The sequence below is a fragment of the Pelodiscus sinensis genome, chromosome 2 (assembly GCF_049634645.1).
Source record: "Pelodiscus sinensis isolate JC-2024 chromosome 2, ASM4963464v1, whole genome shotgun sequence".
NCBI lineage: Eukaryota > Metazoa > Chordata > Testudines > Trionychidae > Pelodiscus > Pelodiscus sinensis.
The window spans coordinates 170,335,721-170,353,853 of NC_134712.1; the positions used below are offsets into that span (position 1 = coordinate 170,335,721).

At 40.4% G+C, this 18,133-nt stretch overlaps 1 protein-coding gene across 2 annotated transcripts in view; it reads left to right on the top strand.

Annotated features, from left to right (window-relative positions):
* The window catches only part of DPY19L1 (dpy-19 like C-mannosyltransferase 1), a 128,000-nt gene that overhangs the window by 97,645 nt on the left and 12,222 nt on the right, over positions 1-18,133 (top strand). For both annotated transcript variants that reach the window (XM_006124052.3, XM_006124053.3), the window contains 7 exons: positions 1,320-1,421; positions 3,324-3,395; positions 4,147-4,196; positions 6,991-7,015; positions 9,464-9,583; positions 14,152-14,326; positions 15,061-15,160. In XM_006124052.3, coding sequence (XP_006124114.2) covers positions 1,320-1,421; positions 3,324-3,395; positions 4,147-4,196; positions 6,991-7,015; positions 9,464-9,583; positions 14,152-14,326; positions 15,061-15,160 — 644 coding nt within the window. The remainder of the gene's footprint in view (positions 1-1,319; positions 1,422-3,323; positions 3,396-4,146; positions 4,197-6,990; positions 7,016-9,463; positions 9,584-14,151; positions 14,327-15,060; positions 15,161-18,133) is intronic.

An 18,133-nucleotide genomic window follows, 5' to 3' on the forward strand; every position in this document is an offset into this window, starting at 1 on the left:
GTGGCGCTTCTCTGTCCCAGCTGGCTGCACTCTTTTAAAAAAACAAAAAATAAAAAACCAGCCGATGAAGAAAGAAAGGTGGGGGGAAAATAAAGACTTAATAAAATGGCAGTCTTTATACACGAGCTTGCCGATAGTTGAAATAAGAATCCTCCCTCAGTTCCGGGCACCAAGAGCTTCCAATATGACTGGCTCGCAGGGGTTTAAGAAATGCCACAACTGCAATGAATCCATACCAACTTCTTATGGTCATAGCTGCAGTATTAGATGTCTTGGGGAGTCACACACCCCACAAAAATGTGAACACAGTAGAATCTTGTCAGCCAGGGCAAGAAAAGATCCGGAGCTGAGGTTCCCAATCCCCTCTGGAGAAGGCTTTACAGCCGACAGGACAGCTCTTATTAAATCAAACAGCAGACCCTTCCAAACGCAGATCAGCCTCTCCGATGCCTCAGGGACATCAAAGGACCTGTCAGATCCTTACTGCTTATCCTTCCCCCAGAATGACCAGGGGAGATATGGTGGCCATTTCTAGCTCTGCCTCAGTGGCACTCGCTCCAGCACTGAGCATGAACACAGCAACCACATGCTCATCCTCTGCACTGGGGAAAGCGCACAGACAAACCCGGGCACTGAAGCAAGCGCCTACATGTGCGGCACCGGTGAATGGAGTGTAGCCAGCCACAAAAAAGCCCCATAGTAAGTTCGAATTAGCGCTGTAGTGTAGACATACCCTCATTTACCTTATGTCTATGCAAAGGCCATCTTAAAAAAGGTACTTACCATTGGAATGTGGTTCTCGTGACTGTATTGCTGCTGCATGTTGTTTTATCGATCGACCTCCACTGCCTTCCTTTGACTTCAGCTCCTAAGAACTCTGAGGTGGCTGGGGTTGCATGATTTTCTCATAAGCCTTGCTCTTAATGCTTCATGCTGCAGAAAGTACATGTGTAGCCCCAACATTAAATGTATTCCATGATGTTCTAAAGTTCACTGGTACCACATGGGGACAGAAGATAGGGACCACGTATCCCCTAAGTTGGAACATGCAAAGCAGAGGCTCTTGATGAACCATAGTTACTTGGTAACTAACTTTTTACTTGTAATGTTCTGTTGTTTGTATTTTAGCAAACCTAAGAATTTTGTACCTGAAGGTTTCATGTAAAACATCAAAGTAATGACTTGGTACATTTACGCTTATGCTACAAATAAATACTTTGTTGAACTAAATATGAAAGTTTATGAAAAAAGAACTTTGTTGCAGAATGTGGTATCAATTCCTCATTTACTGATAGTTTTTGCTTTATATTTCCTATCAGGCACATATAAGTAGCTTGCTAAAATCAAAATTTATTGGCTACAAGGATTTTGATACTCTAATGTACACCTGTGCTGCAGAGTTTGATTTCATGGAAAAAGAGGTAATTCACAAATCTTGACTTACAAAAGAGAGAACTTCTTTCTTTTACCTCAACTGTGATTGTTTGTTTTTACCAACAAATCTGAGAGGTATTTACTGTCATTGTAAGAACTTTGTCTCAACGTTCAAGAGGATCTATAGGCCCAATGACAGTATTTTTGTTTGTCGGTTCAACGTCATTGTAGATTTTTGTGAAGTTAGAAATAGAAATAGTATGATTTCAGACTTGAAGGAGCTCTTAGATTTGGAGGAGAGAGTAAGTGCTGTGTAGGAGCAGAGTCTTTGATGCTACTTGTTATTTGTAATTAGCAATCACTAACAAAAATGTTGAAGGGTTGAAAAGTAGAAGACACCCATATACCAAAGTCTGGTCTCTTGTGGCTTGTGCAAAGAATCACTTTGGCTGGATGAGTAAGAATGTTTTTAAGGCCAGTAAACTTGTCTTGGAGCAGTCGTAAATTATGGATGTTAAAGGTATTGGTGAGTTTTTTAAGTGATCTACAATTTAGTTCTAGCCTTATGACAAAGATCTAAAGAAAATAAACTGGAGATAAGATTGAAGCCTCCAAGAAGATTCTAAAGAAGAGAGAATAATTTGTGAAGGGGAGCCACTTCACACATTTCTGAAGTAGTCGTGGGTCACCTCGGTAGGGGTGGGGCCTCGGGCAGAAGGGGCAGGGCCAGGAGGCTTCCCGTGCTCCCCTCCCCACTCAGACTCTGATTTGGCCTGGGTGTAGGGGAAGCACTTAAAGTTTTTGCTCCCACCCCCAGATCCTAGAGAAAACTGTCAGCTTCCCTGTCCCCAGGTCTCAGTTGCCTGAGGGTGGGGGAGTGGCAGAGTGGCTGCGAGCTGGATCATTTGGCTTGGTGGGCCACAGAGGTTGTCTTGCCAACCTGTGGGGTAAGGGATTCAGGTCCAGGAGGGGCTGGTAGGGAGTTTGGATGAACAAGGCAGTTGTGACCTGGGGTACAGGATTGGGGTGCAAGGGTTTGGGTTGTGACCTAAGGCAAGAGGGGGTTGTGATCTAGGGTAGGGATGCAGGAGGTGATGCAAGGGTTTGGGTTGTGGCTTAGGCAGGAGCGGATTGTGATCTGGGGCAGAGGATGGGATACAGGGTCCGGGAGAGAGGATATAGGAAGAGGGCAAGAGGGTTTGGTTTATGTGGGGTAGAGGTAGTGGGGGAGAGGGGCAAGAGCTGGGGAGGAGGAATGAAGGGGTTGGAATGCCAAGGCAGAATTACCAGTCAGATTCCTGGCCAGCAGCCCAGGTTTTTGCCTGGGAAATGAACTGTCCCTGCCCCGCACAGACTTCTTCACAGAGCACATGGCCCTGCAGAGCCTGAGGGGAAGAGGGAGTGGTGCTTCACGTGCTGCTTGTTTTTCAAACAGGCGCTTCCATTGGACAGGGATTGTGCTGGGGCGGGAGCAGCCATGAAGCACTGCTCCCCTTCCCCTCTGGCTCACCATTTGTGGAACACAAATGGCTTGCTGCCACTTTTCTGAGCTGCTTGGGGGGCAAGACAAGCAGTGCTACATCCACGGACTGGATCTGGTGACTTGGCAGGTCGGATCTGGCCTGTGGAGAGTGTTTTGCCCCGGCCTGTTCTAAAAGCAATTATAAAGTAGAAATTGAAAATTCATGTAATGTTAATATTAGTTCTTCTATGTTTAAGGACGGATACATTTATAAATACTGCATCAGTATTCTAAATACTAATTATGTAATTGCATTGAGCTTGAATTGAATTTGAATATCCTTTCAGTTCCCCTTGTTTTTCCGCTGATGAAATTAAATCTACCCCGAGGAAAAATATTTCAGGTATAGACCATGGTAGCTTTCAGAGTAAGAATGGTAGTACATAAAGCTAAACTTGAAGGAAATAAAAGGTTTTTTCCATTTCAGACTCCAGTGAGATACACAAAGACATTACTACTTCCAGTTATTGTGATGGTTTTTGGTGTAATCATCATGAAGGTAAGTGATTCATTTAAAGAATTAACTATTTTCTGTTTTGATGGTGTACTGAAGAGGGCAGTAAGTTTGTTGGAACTGAAGAAAAGCTAGCTAAATTAAAGTAGAAATGATAGCCATATTTTTTGTTTTTTTGGAAGAAATGCTGTATTGTCTCCTGCATGATATAGTCCATGGACCTGATCCTGCGCCAGCTGAAGTCAATACTAAAACTTGCATTTTGCTTTATAAAAATCAGGTGTAAAAAATACCTATTTTAAAATTCATGGCTAGTTATAAACCATTTAATATATATTTAGGACTAATTTTCCTCCCCTAAATGCCCTCCTTCTCTCCCCATGATGGTGTGGGATTTGTATAGTTGGATGGGGTGAAAGTTATTTCTAATTGTCCTGGTCAATTAGAATATTTTATTCTAATTTATGTAAAAATGAAATTTTAATAAAATGTATAGTAGTATCACTTTGCATCTATTCTGTAGCTGATTGACAGACTATATAATTATTTTTGTTATTTTATATAGCATTAATATATAAAGCATTGCAATTTAATCCATTCAAAAGCGGACAGGCTAGGTGCAGGCTACTTGCCTAATTCTTTGTATATCTAAAACATAATGAATGAAAACTGGCTTTAGTATTTTAGTTTTACCATCTCAAGCTCTTAATTTAATTTTGGAATTTTAAAATGTTCAGAAATGTTTTGGAAAGATACTAATTTGTCCATACTTCATTAACTTTCATTGTGTTCACAGGCAGTTAAATATATTGTGTGGATTTTATCTCAGAAAGACCTGTATGAAAGGTATGGATTGTATTTGATATGTTAAATTTTATGATAATCTTTGAGTGGCTCTGCATATTCCTTCTTATAAGTATTGTGCTATCTTGTGGTGCCTAACTGTAGAACCTTCCCCAGTTGTGGTGGTCCTACCACTTCTCTGAAAGTTCTGCAGTCTAGGCCATTTAAGGATGTGCAGTGCCCTCTATCGTCTTAGTCCCTTTTAACCATGTGCCTGCAAATGAACCATTCCAGGCCCTGCAGAACTGGCATTTTTCTCCATGAGTGTTTGTTTAATATTTTAGTGATATGTGTAGGTAAGTAGTTAATTTGTTAGAATCTTGGTTCCAGGTTATGGTGGAACTGAAGAGAATGAAGCCGAGATTCAAGAAATACATGCCCTGCTGTTATTTCAGCATTGGAAGTTAGGTGCCTGATGTTCCCGGAAGAGTGCCGTTCTCCTTCTAGGGGTTAAATCTGCCAGACTTTTACACTCTGAACTTGCCAGAGGCAGAATAGATTCCAGGTGCTTCTCTCTAAGGCTAAGCCCTGTGGATCTGGACAGTTATTAGATCCAAGAGGTCAGTTTCAGCTCCTGTGACTTCCATGAAAGCAGTTGAATGGTTAAAGGAAGTCAGAACCAGTGTTGGGTCTGGCTTTGGTTGTCTCTGCTCCAGCTGGCAGGTCCTCAAAGACGCCTATGTCGGAACTAAGGATCATGCTATTAGTTCTGACGGTTTTGGTTCCAAAAAGGAATAGCTCTAGGGATAAGACAGACACTGTTAGCAGTGCCAGATCATGTGCCTCAAATTTATCAGTGCCATCTGATTCTAAGGGTACGTCTAGACTACCGCGTCTTGTCGACGGAAGTTTTGTCGACAGATACTGTCGACAAAACTTCCGTCGACAATTTGCGTCCAGACACATGGAGTTCTGTCGACAAAGCAAGCCGCTTTGTCGACAGAACTCCGTAGTCTGGACGCAACGTTACAGGCAATAACACCTTCTGTTGACAGAACTCTGTCGACAGAAGGTGTTTTGCCTCGTAAAATGAGGTATACCAGCGTCGACAAAACCGCGGAGTTCTGTCGACGTTATGTCGACAGAACTCCGCGGTAGTGTAGACGCTGGTATTGTTTTGTCGACAAAAGTCCACTTTTGTCGACAAAACTAGGTAGTCTAGACACACCCTAACACAGTCTCTGTAGCTCCAAAATAAAAGTTTATCTTAGTCTGAGCTTCAAGAGCCAAGAGAAGGGATTTGAAGCTTGTGTCAGATTGATCCCATGTAAGTCTTTGGGTCCAGCTTTAATCCCAATTCCAGGTCTGTTTTCAGTTCCAAAGATTAACTGTGATGTGCACCATATAGCTTCTGATAGTTGCTCAGATCTGTATGACAAAACAGACAGGCTTTATCAGTTCTGAGATCTGCATCTTCGTCACCTGACTGAAGGAGAAGAGCAGAGGAAGTTGTTAGTCTGTTTCATGAGCATTAATAGCTCTTCCTTCTAATACTCCCACAGAGTTTCTATGAAGATCTTTCTCTCCACTCGTTTCTGGCCTCCCTCTGGATTAGTTATCTCCAGTATGTTCTGTCATGGTTTCAAGGCCAGATTTGAGTCTAAGTTGCTAGAGAGCTGGGCCGTTCTGGGCTTTTATGGCATTACTGGAGGCTACTATAGAAATGTCTTCATCAATATGAAAGACTAGTCATGGAGCAATTTTTCAGAATGGATCATATTTTGGAATGTAATATAATTTCCCTCGACTCATTGCATATTTTGTCAACGTATCTCAAGTGATTATAATAAATTTCTGTTTTCAGTTGAAATTTGCTAACCATATCAGTAGCAGCAGATTGTGTGCCCGTTGTTTGTATATAGAGATCCTTAAAAGATGGCTCTTCGTGAGCACCGGCTCCTGCCTGGCACATCTGTTAACTGTGTACATGTTTACATGTTCACATCCCTTGAAAATACCTGGATTATTTGTATTTTACATTAAGGATCACATGGATTGTATGGTGTTTTTCCAGAATTATTACAGATGGATTAAACAATGTATCGCTGAAGGTTATATTGTAGCAGAAATGTTTGTACCTACCATCACATTCCATGAGAGCTATGGCAGCTTCTCCTGCTTGCCTTATACATTCAACTACACTATTATGTTTTTTCATCTTTATTTCCATATATGCTCACCTTAGTTCGGGTGGTCTTTATCAGATTTTTAACAAATATGAAACTCCTCAGATTGACGATCATTTTCTCACAAGAATCTTGCAAAGACGTGAAGCATACATGCATTAGTTTTTTGGAGACTGATTTACAGTAATTTCAATACCGAAGTTAAGGTTCTCTAGAAATACTTTTTAAAGGTCTAAATAAGCTTCATAAGTTGTTGTAAAAACAATGTTTTGTTCACAAGGTTTCCTCCTAAAGAACAAGAAAAAATACACGTTGTGGTTAAGTAAATGGTTGACTTGTTTAATATTACTAGTAGGACATATTCTGAGTACTTACCTTTTATTAGAAGTTTTTATCTGTGTCCAAACAGCTACTCAGATGTAAAGATTGTTTGTAGAAGTAATTCAAGTATTAGAACACATTTTCCTTATTGGACAAAAGTCAAAACATAAATATGGGATTAAACTATGCATCCACCTTGTAAAGAGCTTTGAAATCTGTGGGTGAAAAATAGCCATGTAAGTGATAAATTTATATTAGATTATTTTATTCATGAAATAAGTGGTCTTCTATAGGATATATCAATGATTTTGTGCTAAATAATTGTTTCTCTGTGCTTTCTCTTTTTCCAGAGAGGATAATTTTAACCATGGTGAGGTAAGATTTACATCTTTATGATTTCATGTGTTACTCTTTAATTTGAATAAGTACAGTTATAGCTTTAATATAATTTAAATGAGAATTACTTTTGTATGACAGTTCTCAAAAGTAGGATTTTTTTTTTTCTAATTTCACACTTCTTGGTCAGTGTCATCAGAATAACTTCTTTAAAATAACAAATACGAAACATCTCCCTTTTGGGGAAAACTCTGATGCTTTGTCTTTATTATATAAATAAAACATTGTGGATTTCACATTTCATTTTTTTTCTTGATTTAGTTGAAGACTACTTCCAACTAAGTACTGTTTGTGTGAGGTAGTTAAGGTTATTGCTTTACTTTCTGCCCTTTTTTCAGTTACTCCGAGTGTTTTGTTAATGTGTCAGTTTTTCTGTATTTGGTTAATTTTTTTCCCTCCATTTTAATGTCAAAAAGTCAGCTTCACCTAATATGACATATGCTTGATGACAGGTGGAGTCATCAAAGTTGAGGTAGACAAGATTATATCTTGGCATTCAATTCCCTAATTAAAATTAATCAGTCTAGGAGTTCCATTGAAAGACTATGGTGAATGCTTAATTTCTACTGACTTGAGGAAGCCTAGACTTAAGTTCAAAATCCTTCCATATTTCCTACAATTAGAAACTAATTTGAGTCAGAGGGTTAACACGCAGAACATAGTTTCCAATAAGTCTTCAATCCTTGGACAATTGCTTCCAATTGGAGGAAGGAATCTTTCCATGCCAAAAAAAAAAAAAAAAAAAAAAAAAAGCTTCCTAATGAGCCATCCAGTTATTTATTTTCCTGATTTATTAGGGCATTGTTCTATTTTGCTCTTTAGAAACATAACTCATCCAAAATGTTACAATGGGTATTTGAAATAGGTAGAAACATTGATTAGAATGGCTGCATTTTTAGCACAAATTCTCCTCAGGTAAAGTGTGTCTCATGTTAGATGCATCAAGAGATAACTATTGAGTCCAGCATCAGTACTTTGAACTTATTGATATTTAATTTTAAGAGTATTAGAGCAGTATCTTAGAAATATATGCAAATTAGAAGACTTACCCAGAGTTGCCCAGGTCCTTTAGGGTAGGGTGTTGGCGGTGTGGACGGTGCAGGAGTTAGAGCAGAGCCTTGGAGATGAGTGGGGGAGCAGGAGGCTGGAGAGCATAGGGGGTGCGAGAGTGAGGATTGGGGGGTGAGGAGGGACACGGGGCGTGGGGTCTTCTCTCCTCTTCCAGGTTCCCCCAGCCAGCAGACTCTTCTCCTCCCCACACCCAACCCCCACACACACTGGTGCTCTGATCAAGGGTCAGGAGGAGGGGGGAGAGGAGGAGGATTTGTTGCAGGTGTGCTACCTACTCAGTCTGATAGCAGGCAAGATGATAGAGCAATGCCCCACCTCCTGTTCAGTCACCCCAGAAACAGTGCAACCCCTCCACTGGTCACTCTGCAGTATAGCTCTCCCCTGTGTGCTCACTGCTCCCAGTGGCCACTCTCAGTATCTTGTCCCTTCTCTCTGTTTCCTTTCCTTTCCATGTTAAGGAAAACAGTCCCATGCCTGGCACTTCCTGTTTTCTTGGTACACGCAAACCCTGATCTTGCTTTAAGTTAGGAGAAGAGGGAGCTGCCAAATTTGGTGGCCCTAGCTCTTACTATTTAGGAGTAGTTATTGAACAAATGGACAAATCTCAGATATATATGAATGAGAGAGAGACTGTCCTTGTCCCTGGGTTCACCATTTAATAATGGTGATAATTTGCCATGCCTTTCATCTCTGGGTCACTAAATCTTTTAGATACGTTAAATAACTAATTCTTTTTCTCAAGTGATATATGAGATAGTCTTGCAGGGAATCCTAGATCCATCATTTACTGCTTGTCTTGCAGCTCGGCCTCCTGTATATCCAGCCATGTATCCAGCTATTCCTTCTATGCAGATTTTCCCACTTGTTTGTATTTTCTATCTGCATGTAAAAACAAAACTAAAAACCTCGCAACCCCCAGGGAAGAACAACAAAACCATAAGAACATAAGAATGGCTGTACTGGGTCAGACCAAAGGTCCATCTAGCCCAGTAGCCTGTCTGCTGACAGTGGCCAGCTCCAGGTGCCCCAGAGGGAGTGGACCAAAGACAATGATCAAGCGATTTGTCTCGTGCCATCCACCTCCAGCCTCTGACAAACAGAGGCCAGGGACACCATTTCTATCCCCTGGCTAATAGCTTTTTATGGACCTAACCTCCATGAAATTATCTAGCTTCTCTTTAACTTCTCTTTAACCAACTTATTTTTTTCATTGTTTGAATTTGGAAGATGATTTTACTTTGGCAATAAATAAATAAACTCTTAAATAGTTTATTAAACTCTTGTATTTTTCAAAGATTTGTTCTGAATATCAAATGATCAACATTTTAGCTTATGCATTCATATTTTTTTTGGCAGCTGATATATCATGCATTGCAGCTATTGGCATTCACTGTACTTGGCATCCTAATTATGAGACTGAAACTATTTCTGACTCCTCACATGTGCATTATGGCTTCTTTGGTTTGTTCAAAACAGGTAAGATATATTTTAATCCTTCAATTCTCTCAAGCCTTAATATTACTGTAACACATTGTTCTCTGGTTATCCAAAATTATATAAATTGCTCTATTATTCATAATTGCTGAATATTTTAATGATAATATGTATTAGAAGATTTACTCATTGTTGCTTGGGTCCTTCAGGGCAGGAGTCTGGCAGCTCTGCACAGGGAGTCCAGGGAGGGAGCACCACCTCCATCTCCTGACTCAACTCATCAGTCTACCCAGCCTACCTGGGCTATGGAGGGATGCAACTAAAAATATAACTCAAAGAGGAGACTCAGCTCAAAATGTTTGAAAACCATTCAGGGTTCAGGCAGGAAGTTAGCTAAGGGCTTTGTACAGTTGAGATTAGGGGGGTTTGCTATGGGCTGTGTGTGGGTGGGAGTCTTTGAATGCGGGTCCAGCTTCAGTAGGGGTTTGGGTGTTGGGGCTCCCAGACATTCCTGGCTTGCTGGGAGGCCTGCGGGCTTCAACTCTGCACCACTCCCAGCTTTGGGGATGGTGGACACCTGCCAGCTTTTGCCCCGTGCCACTTCTGGTTTCTGGGTGGAGTGTTCTGCTGGCTTCAACCCCATTGAGGGAAGGCACTGGGGTTTGGGACAACAGGTTTCAGCACCAGGACATTGCAGACACCCAGGAAGGACTTGCTAGACTTTCATTTGAGAACCACTGCTATGGTATCCAACTACACTGGTTTTACATATGAGGCCTGGATATTTCCAGTATGTACCCTGTTTTCATTTGCTTTATAACTTTGCCAAATTTTAACTGTTGAGAGGAAATTTTCTATGCCAGATTGTCTCAGGCTGTTTAATTTTTTTCATCTAAACAGTGCAACTGTTTCCATGAGAAAAGCTAGAGGGGAAATACATTTTGCCCATATTAAAATTTTGTGACAAGTTGTTACACAGTCATGCATTGAAGCAGGGCATTGAAATGTCAGTTTTTCAGGGAGCAGATAGCCCTTTAGTTGATAGATGGAGAGGCACCATGGGGAGCCCCTGCGGTATGGGGCTGGCAGCAGGGTGGGGAGCCCAGGTCTGGGGAGTCCCATAGCCTAGAGTGGGGCTGGCAGCCAACAGAGAAGCGTTGTCCTCCTCTGGTCTGGCAAACTCTCTGGTTTGGGACTACTCAGGTCCCAAGGGTGCTGGACTAGGGAGGTCCAACCTGTAGTCTCAAATTGGACACCCAAAATGAGTGCAAGTTTTAATCTTAATTTGACTGTCACCCTGCTCTTCGTCTGTCAAGTGTACTGGCAACTTGAAAACATAGATATTTGTGAGTAATTTTTTAGTTTCATGCTTGGGGAATGTATGGGAGAAAAGACCAAGGAGTTATTTATGTTAAGATTACAAAAACATTTGTATAGACTCATATTCCCCCATTTTCCCCATAACTTTAAAATGGAAACAAAATTCATGTCCTGGGATTTTTTTTATAATTTTTTAAATTCTGCAAGTTCTTGGTGTGTTAAATTAACAAACTTCCATTAACGTTCTCAAAATAGACATTCTAAAGTTGTTTCTTCATCAGTCTCTACATTAGTAATACAAATGGCATGTACTGTTATTTGACATAAAAGTTGCCCTTTGAACCAGGAAATCAATCAAATAAACTTAGTCTTTTGTTCTCTCTCTCCATGTTTCTGTTGTATCCATCACTGTGAACTGTAGGCACTGATTTAAAAATTATTCACAATAAATTCTGTATAAAATAGGCATACATTCTTCTTCCTTAATCCCTTATTTTAGTTGATTTCCATTATTCATGAGAATGCTGTTGAGCTATTCTTCAGCAAACTGTCTTAAGAAGTTTGCCCTGTAGCTGTTAATACACCTACCAAAGAGCTGTCAGTTGCTAAAACAGATCAGCAGTTAAATTAATGGGTTAATAACATGTTATATTTATATGAAATGACATTTTAATTTTTGGAGGCTAGTCTTACTATATTTTAGAAATGTATGTCTGTCTGTCTGATTTTATTTGTTCAAGAACTTCTCTTAAATGAGAAGAGTGAGGACCATCAGCAGGAAGTAAGGTGGAGAAAGGAAAGGAATAGCTATTTACTATATATTTCATTAAGTGTGTCTATTTATCTGTGCGTCCCCCAACCAGAGGATATGCACCCCTCCCTTGACTGTGCCTGCTGCAGCAGCTATGAAGAGGCACTTCTCACCTGGCCCCAATCTGCTATGGTGAGAAAGGTTTGGGGTTATCCTCTTTCCCCAGGGTAGTCCTCATCCCCAGCTCCATCCCAGAACAATGTTTTAAATTAAGTAAAACCAAAAATTATTTGAGTTAAGGACCTGAGCAATGCCAGGTCAATCTTCTAGTAGAATTATAAATGTCCATAGAATGGTTGTGTGGTATTCTGGCATTTAGACGTTGAGCTGCTTACTTTTGTTCTCTATTGTAACCATGGTCCTCTCAGAGCAGTAACTTCCCTAAGAAACTGATATAAATTATGACCCTCTCAGGTCATGTCTAAACTACATCCCTCTTTTGAAAGAGGGGTATAAATAAGACAGATCGAAATTGCAAATGAAGCTGGGATTTGAATTTCCTGTGCTTCATTTGCATAATGGCAGCTGGGTATTCTTTCAAAAATGGGTATTTTGAAAGTGAAACCACCGTTGAGACATGGTTCTTTTGAAAGAAAAACCCTTTTTTGAAAGATTCTGTAAACCTCATTTTTTGAGGAATACAGGATCTTTTGAAAAAGGGTTTTTCTTTCAAAAGAACTGCATCTAGACAGTGGTTTCATTTTTGAAATACTCACTTTCAAAAGAACGTGCGGCTGCCATTATGCAAATGAAGCCTGGGAAATTCAAATTTCAGCTTCATTTGCAATTTCGATCTGTTTAATTTACATCCCTCTTTCAAAAGAGGGATGTAGTCTAGACATAGCCTAAATGTTGTTATAGAGTCTTACGTCTATATAAGAAACTCGTTATGCTACATTCATTCAGCAGACTGCAGGTTGCTTCCTTTTGATTACGTAAACTAGTGGTCTTGATTAATGTCCAAAATAGCAAGAAGCTATGACTGCCCTTCTACCCTTGTGCTGCACCCAACTGGGGCCAGGTTCACTGTGCACAAGGAATGCTCCAGTGCCTTTCTTTGCTTGTGCGAGATTACTCGGGAGATGCGGGGGGGGAGAGGGAAGGAACTGGGTTCTCTGAGAGATGTATGTTGTACGCTTTAGAAGGATAGTGCTTTGGCCATATTCCCTCAATTAAGCATGTGCTATATGAGATATTACAGGCTTATTGAGAGGTCTTAATTGGAAATTAATTAACCTAACAACTGTGATTGGTAATTCCTGCTGCTTTAATAGTACAGTAATTACATAAATTCTGTTTAATGGGAATGCATTCAGGTAGTGCCAAGTAATTTAAATAGTGTGTAAAATGAGCATCATAAGCATAAAGTGTAAAGCCACTTTTTTAATTTGCGAGTTGACAATAAAAATTAAGGGATGTGTTTTGTGAGTACTTGGGGGATAAGGTCAAGTATAGCTGGGATACAATGTCCTTGATGAAGCAAAATAATAAAGCAGTAAAAAGAGAATTCCTGTTTCCTTCCCCAGTATTCATTTTACTGAGGTGTGCACTTCAAAGTGTGTTTCAAACCATTTGCATTGTTGTTGAAACAATGGCAATCTTTTTCTGTGTAGGAGAGGGAAAGAGTGAATGTAATGTAAAAGTAAGGTTGTACCATTAATTTTTGCCATTCTGATTTGCTTCTAGGTTCTTTAAAAAAGTTTACTTATTCTTTATCTTTTTATGTAATACATTTAACATGATCAGATCTATAGGCAGTCCCCGGGTTACGTACAAGATAGGGACTGTAGGTTTGTTCTTAAGTTGAATTTGTATGTAAGTCGGAACTGGTACATATTGTAGGGGAAACTCTAGCCAAACATTTCTCCAGAGCTCAGTTTTATTCTCCCACTCCTCACTTCCCTCAGTCCTTTATTCTCAAGCAGAAGTGTCTGCTGAGAAAAGCTGCTCCGCGTCTCCCTGGTTTGCTGGAGGGGGGCACTAGCTTCGCGTCTCCCTGGTCTGCTGGGGAGAAGCAGCTAGTGCAGGGTTGCCTCACCCTGTTTGTAAGTAGGGATCTGATGTAAGTCGGATCCATGTAACCCGGGGACTGCCTGTATACTGAATTGTTCATTTGACAAGAATATAAAATACACCATATGTGAGATATAGAAGCTGACATTGCTAAATTCCCTGACTTTTTCACTGCAAATTTAAGGTTATATTAATGTGTATTTTCTTATTACATAGAATTAAAAAAGTAGGAGCAATGTACTACAATGGCGTCAACCTAAGTGTATACTTGTTAATGTCTTAATCCTTCTCTCACTGAAATAATGGCAAAATTTCCACTGATGTCAACCGGAGCAGGACTGGGCCCTAAAAAATCTTTTCATTGTAATGTCCTTGATAGGATTCTACTAGAGTTATTGAAATCCTAAGACATGAGTATTGTGTAATACTGTAGGAATCAGAGAATTAACTGGCTTTTATATTTCAGTTGTTCGGATGGCTCTTTGTCAAAATCCAGCCCAAAATCCTGGTCTTTGCTATTTTAGCAATAATGGCAATTGAAGGATCAGCAAACCTTCAGAATCAATGGAACATCATGGGAGAATTTAGTAATTTACCACAGGAAGAACTTTTAGAATGGATAAAATCCAATACCAGACAAGGTAAACTATTTATTTAGTTATATGTGATGTCCTTATTTACTTTTAGCAATAACTGAAGGAATTTTTAGCAATAAACTGTTAAAAAAAAGTCAGGAAGATACTGGAATTGAATCAAGGTTAAGTCAAATAAAATGCTAACTGCATTTTTCAAAATACTGTTGTACTATTACACGTTATATGGATTTTGACACAGATTAAACACTTTTTTAGCTAACGTTTGAAATGTTGGAATACGGTCCTTGTATTTCACTTAGAGTTAACTGAGAATCTTCTATTGTGCAGACATATATTCTACTCAGGGGTGCATGTATCCAGTGACCCAAAGCCAGAGAATTTTTCCTAGAATTACCTATAGGTGCTGCATTTGCATTCTCCAGCTCCTTAAATCCTCCCCAAGCTATTTAAGTTGGTGCAACCCCATCTGTCATCAGTTCCTTCTACCTATACATGGCTAGAGTTGGAACAATCACTGTGATAGCTCATCTCAAGCGTCTTTATCTTAGTCTTTTTCTGGGATTTTATTGTTGATATCCAGATCTGATTAGACAGCACTCACTGCATGGATGCCACATAGATAGTATTTTTTTTTAACTGCAATGTTCTTTCCTTTCTTACATTTATTTTGCTGTATTGCCCCTACAGCTGTGTTGGCTTGAGTATTTCAAACTGAAAATCTCTTCTCCCTTTTTCTTATTATCCCTAACTTTAAATAAGTCTTTCATTGTATATTTCAGATGCTGTTTTTGCAGGAGCGATGCCCACAATGGCAAGTGTCAAGTTGTCTGCCTTTCGACCTATTGTAAATCATCCCCATTATGAAGATGCAGGGCTGAGGTAAATTTCTAAGTTCAGTTTTATTCCCCTAACATTACCTATTTGGGTCTGGTAATGTACAATAAGACTGATGATCATGATGTCTAGTACAGTTTTTAAAAAAAAAATCCATGCAGTTCTGTGTCAATTTTTGTTGGACTAATCAACGTTGTTTTAAAATACTCGTGAACAAGTTGAAGGACAACAGTACATTGTGGGTCAGAAGTAGTAAAAACATGCTAAAGGTTGAGACTTAAGACTGGTCTCTGCTACAAGGTTAAGTTGATTCATCTGCATCGCTCAGGGATATGAAAAATCCAACACCACTTTGGCATAGTAAAACCAATATAACTAGTGGTGCAGATACCTAGATCAACAAAAAATTCTTCTGTTGACTGAGTTTCCATATATTCAAGAGAGAGATGTCCCTATAGGTGCTCAATATTAGATCGGTGTGCCACCGCTGAGCCTTAGAGTGGAGATTTGAGAGTAGTGTCCCTGGGGCCATGCATGTATGCACTGGCTGCTCCCAAGGTGGGCAGGACTTGAACCTGTGCTCCCCAGGAAAATGCTATATCCCCATGTCCACTCTAGAACCCTCCCTACCTCCAGAGAGTCCCTTAACCCACTCCTCAGTTCCTTCTCTACTGCCTCTGGCTACAGACAGACTCAACAGTGCATCCTAGCTTCTTTGTCTTTGTCTTCATGATTATCTCTGCTTAAAACTAGTTTAGTTGTAATTATAGTAATTAGTTAGTTAATTAGTATTTAAAAAAACCGAGATTAGTATAAGGCTTTTTCTCCTAGTTAATCCTTTCCTGCTGTTCCTTGACTGCTTTCACAGACATACCTGGCTCACTGGGGTTTAACGCTGCCCCTCATGTAAAGAGCCTATTCTAATATCAGATGGCCATTCATAATGCGTCCACTGCCTCAGAATGCAGCATATCTACCAAAAATGTCCTCGTTGTGCAAAGTTAAAATTGTGGGCGTGGAAGGACAGAGACCTCCACCTCAAGCTATTTTTACTTGAAAACTCTCTGACCAGCTTCTGACCAGGGCCAACAGCCTGAGGAACATAAACAGCAGGGAACCAAAAAGCCTGCCAAAAAACAAACTTCCTCACTACCTTAGGGGGCTACAGCTTTTCCCCAGATAATTCTCCTTACCCAGATCAGACTATTTACTCTTCCAGATTTCGGAATATGCCTTCATATTATGGCAATCCCTGGGTACCCCCGCCCGAACCATACCACCACTGGCAATACTGGGACAAATGGCAATATTATCAGATACACCAGCATGGCTGGAAACAACACAGAATGCAATATCCCCCTTCTAAACAAATACAAGAAGGGGACCCACCCACACAAGAAGGGGCAGTCTTTCTGGACCAAAATGATACCCCCCAGTGAAGGGAGCATCTCTGGCCCGAGCTCCAACTACCTCAGATGATGGTAACTTCCAAGAGTTTTTTAAATGGGTAGCTGCCGAATTAAACATTCCTCTTTAGAAGGTTGTGGAAAATCAGGATGAGTTAACTGACCTATTGCACTCAGTAACACTGTCAAAAGCACTGCTAATTAATCCATCAATGATGGAACTGGCAGATACAGTATGGCAAACTCTGGCATCAATCTCTTCTACAGGTAAGAGAACAGAAAAGAAATGTTATGTTCCACCCAAGGAATCTGAATTTATTTTTACTCACCCAGTACCTGATTCCCTCGTAGTGGAGGCTGCACAATAAAAATCCAAGCAGCAACACTATCGGTCTACTCCATCAGACTGCGATAGCTAAAGAATTCATTTGGGTGCAAAATATATGCATCTTCCACTTTACAGTTTCACATTTCGAACTACACAGCTTTATTAAGCAAATATGACTACAAAAATTACACCAAACTTAATGACTTTACCATAGATATTCCCAAGGCTAAGAGACAACAGTACAAAGCACTGGTAGTGGAGGGTCACATGATTGCTAGAACAGCATTGCAAGCCGCTGCACGATCTACAGCAACAGCAGTAGTAATGAGAAGGGTGTCATGGTTTAGCTCCACTCCATTCCCCAGAGAGATTCAATCTACAATGGAAGACCTGCCTTTCAATGGTCTGAAGTTGTTTGCAGCTAACACCAACGAAATTCTCCACTCCATGAAAGACTCCAGAGTAATACTCTAGTCCTTGGCAGATCCACAACCAGGCAACTATAAGAACGTAATATAGGTATCATCCCTACCTGAGACCTCAAGACCCTCCATGTATGCACACATTACAACAGACAAGGCCAACATCGGCAGAACAAAGCCAGTACTCAACAGCGCCACCCTTCCCCTACCAACTCACAACAGTCGCAGCAGTCCAATAAGCAAATTTGAACATCAGGTCGAGGGTCAGGAGAGCCTCTCACCTATTCCAATGCCATCGACGCAAGCAAACCTGTTCCATCATCGATTGCTACCCTTCTTTAACAATTAGCAACATATAACCTCTGACAGATGGGTCCTGCAAATAATTGAAAAAGGCTACCATATTCCCTTAGTGTTCATGGCCCCTTCTCAGCCCCCTTCCTGGTCCCTTTTTAGGGACCACTCTCATGAGATTCTACTTCAAGAAGAGATAGAGCACCCTTTGCACATAGGGGAGATTGAATCACTCCCCACACTATTTAGAGGCAAGGGGTTCTACTCCCATTACTTCTTGATAGAAAAAATATCGGGAGGCTGAAGACCTATCCTAGATCTTTGGGGCCTCAATAAATTCGTTGAAAAAAAAATTCAAGATGGTGACTCTTGCCACTATATTACCGGTGTTGGAACAGGACGATTGTTGCTTGTCTCTCGACTTGCAAGAGGTGTACTTTCACATTGCCGTCCACCCTGCTCACTGATGTTTTCTTAGTTTTGTTGTAGATTCTCAACACTACCAATACAAGGCGCTTCCATTTAGACTCTCTATGGCCCCAAGAATCTTTTCAAAGGTTCTAGCAGT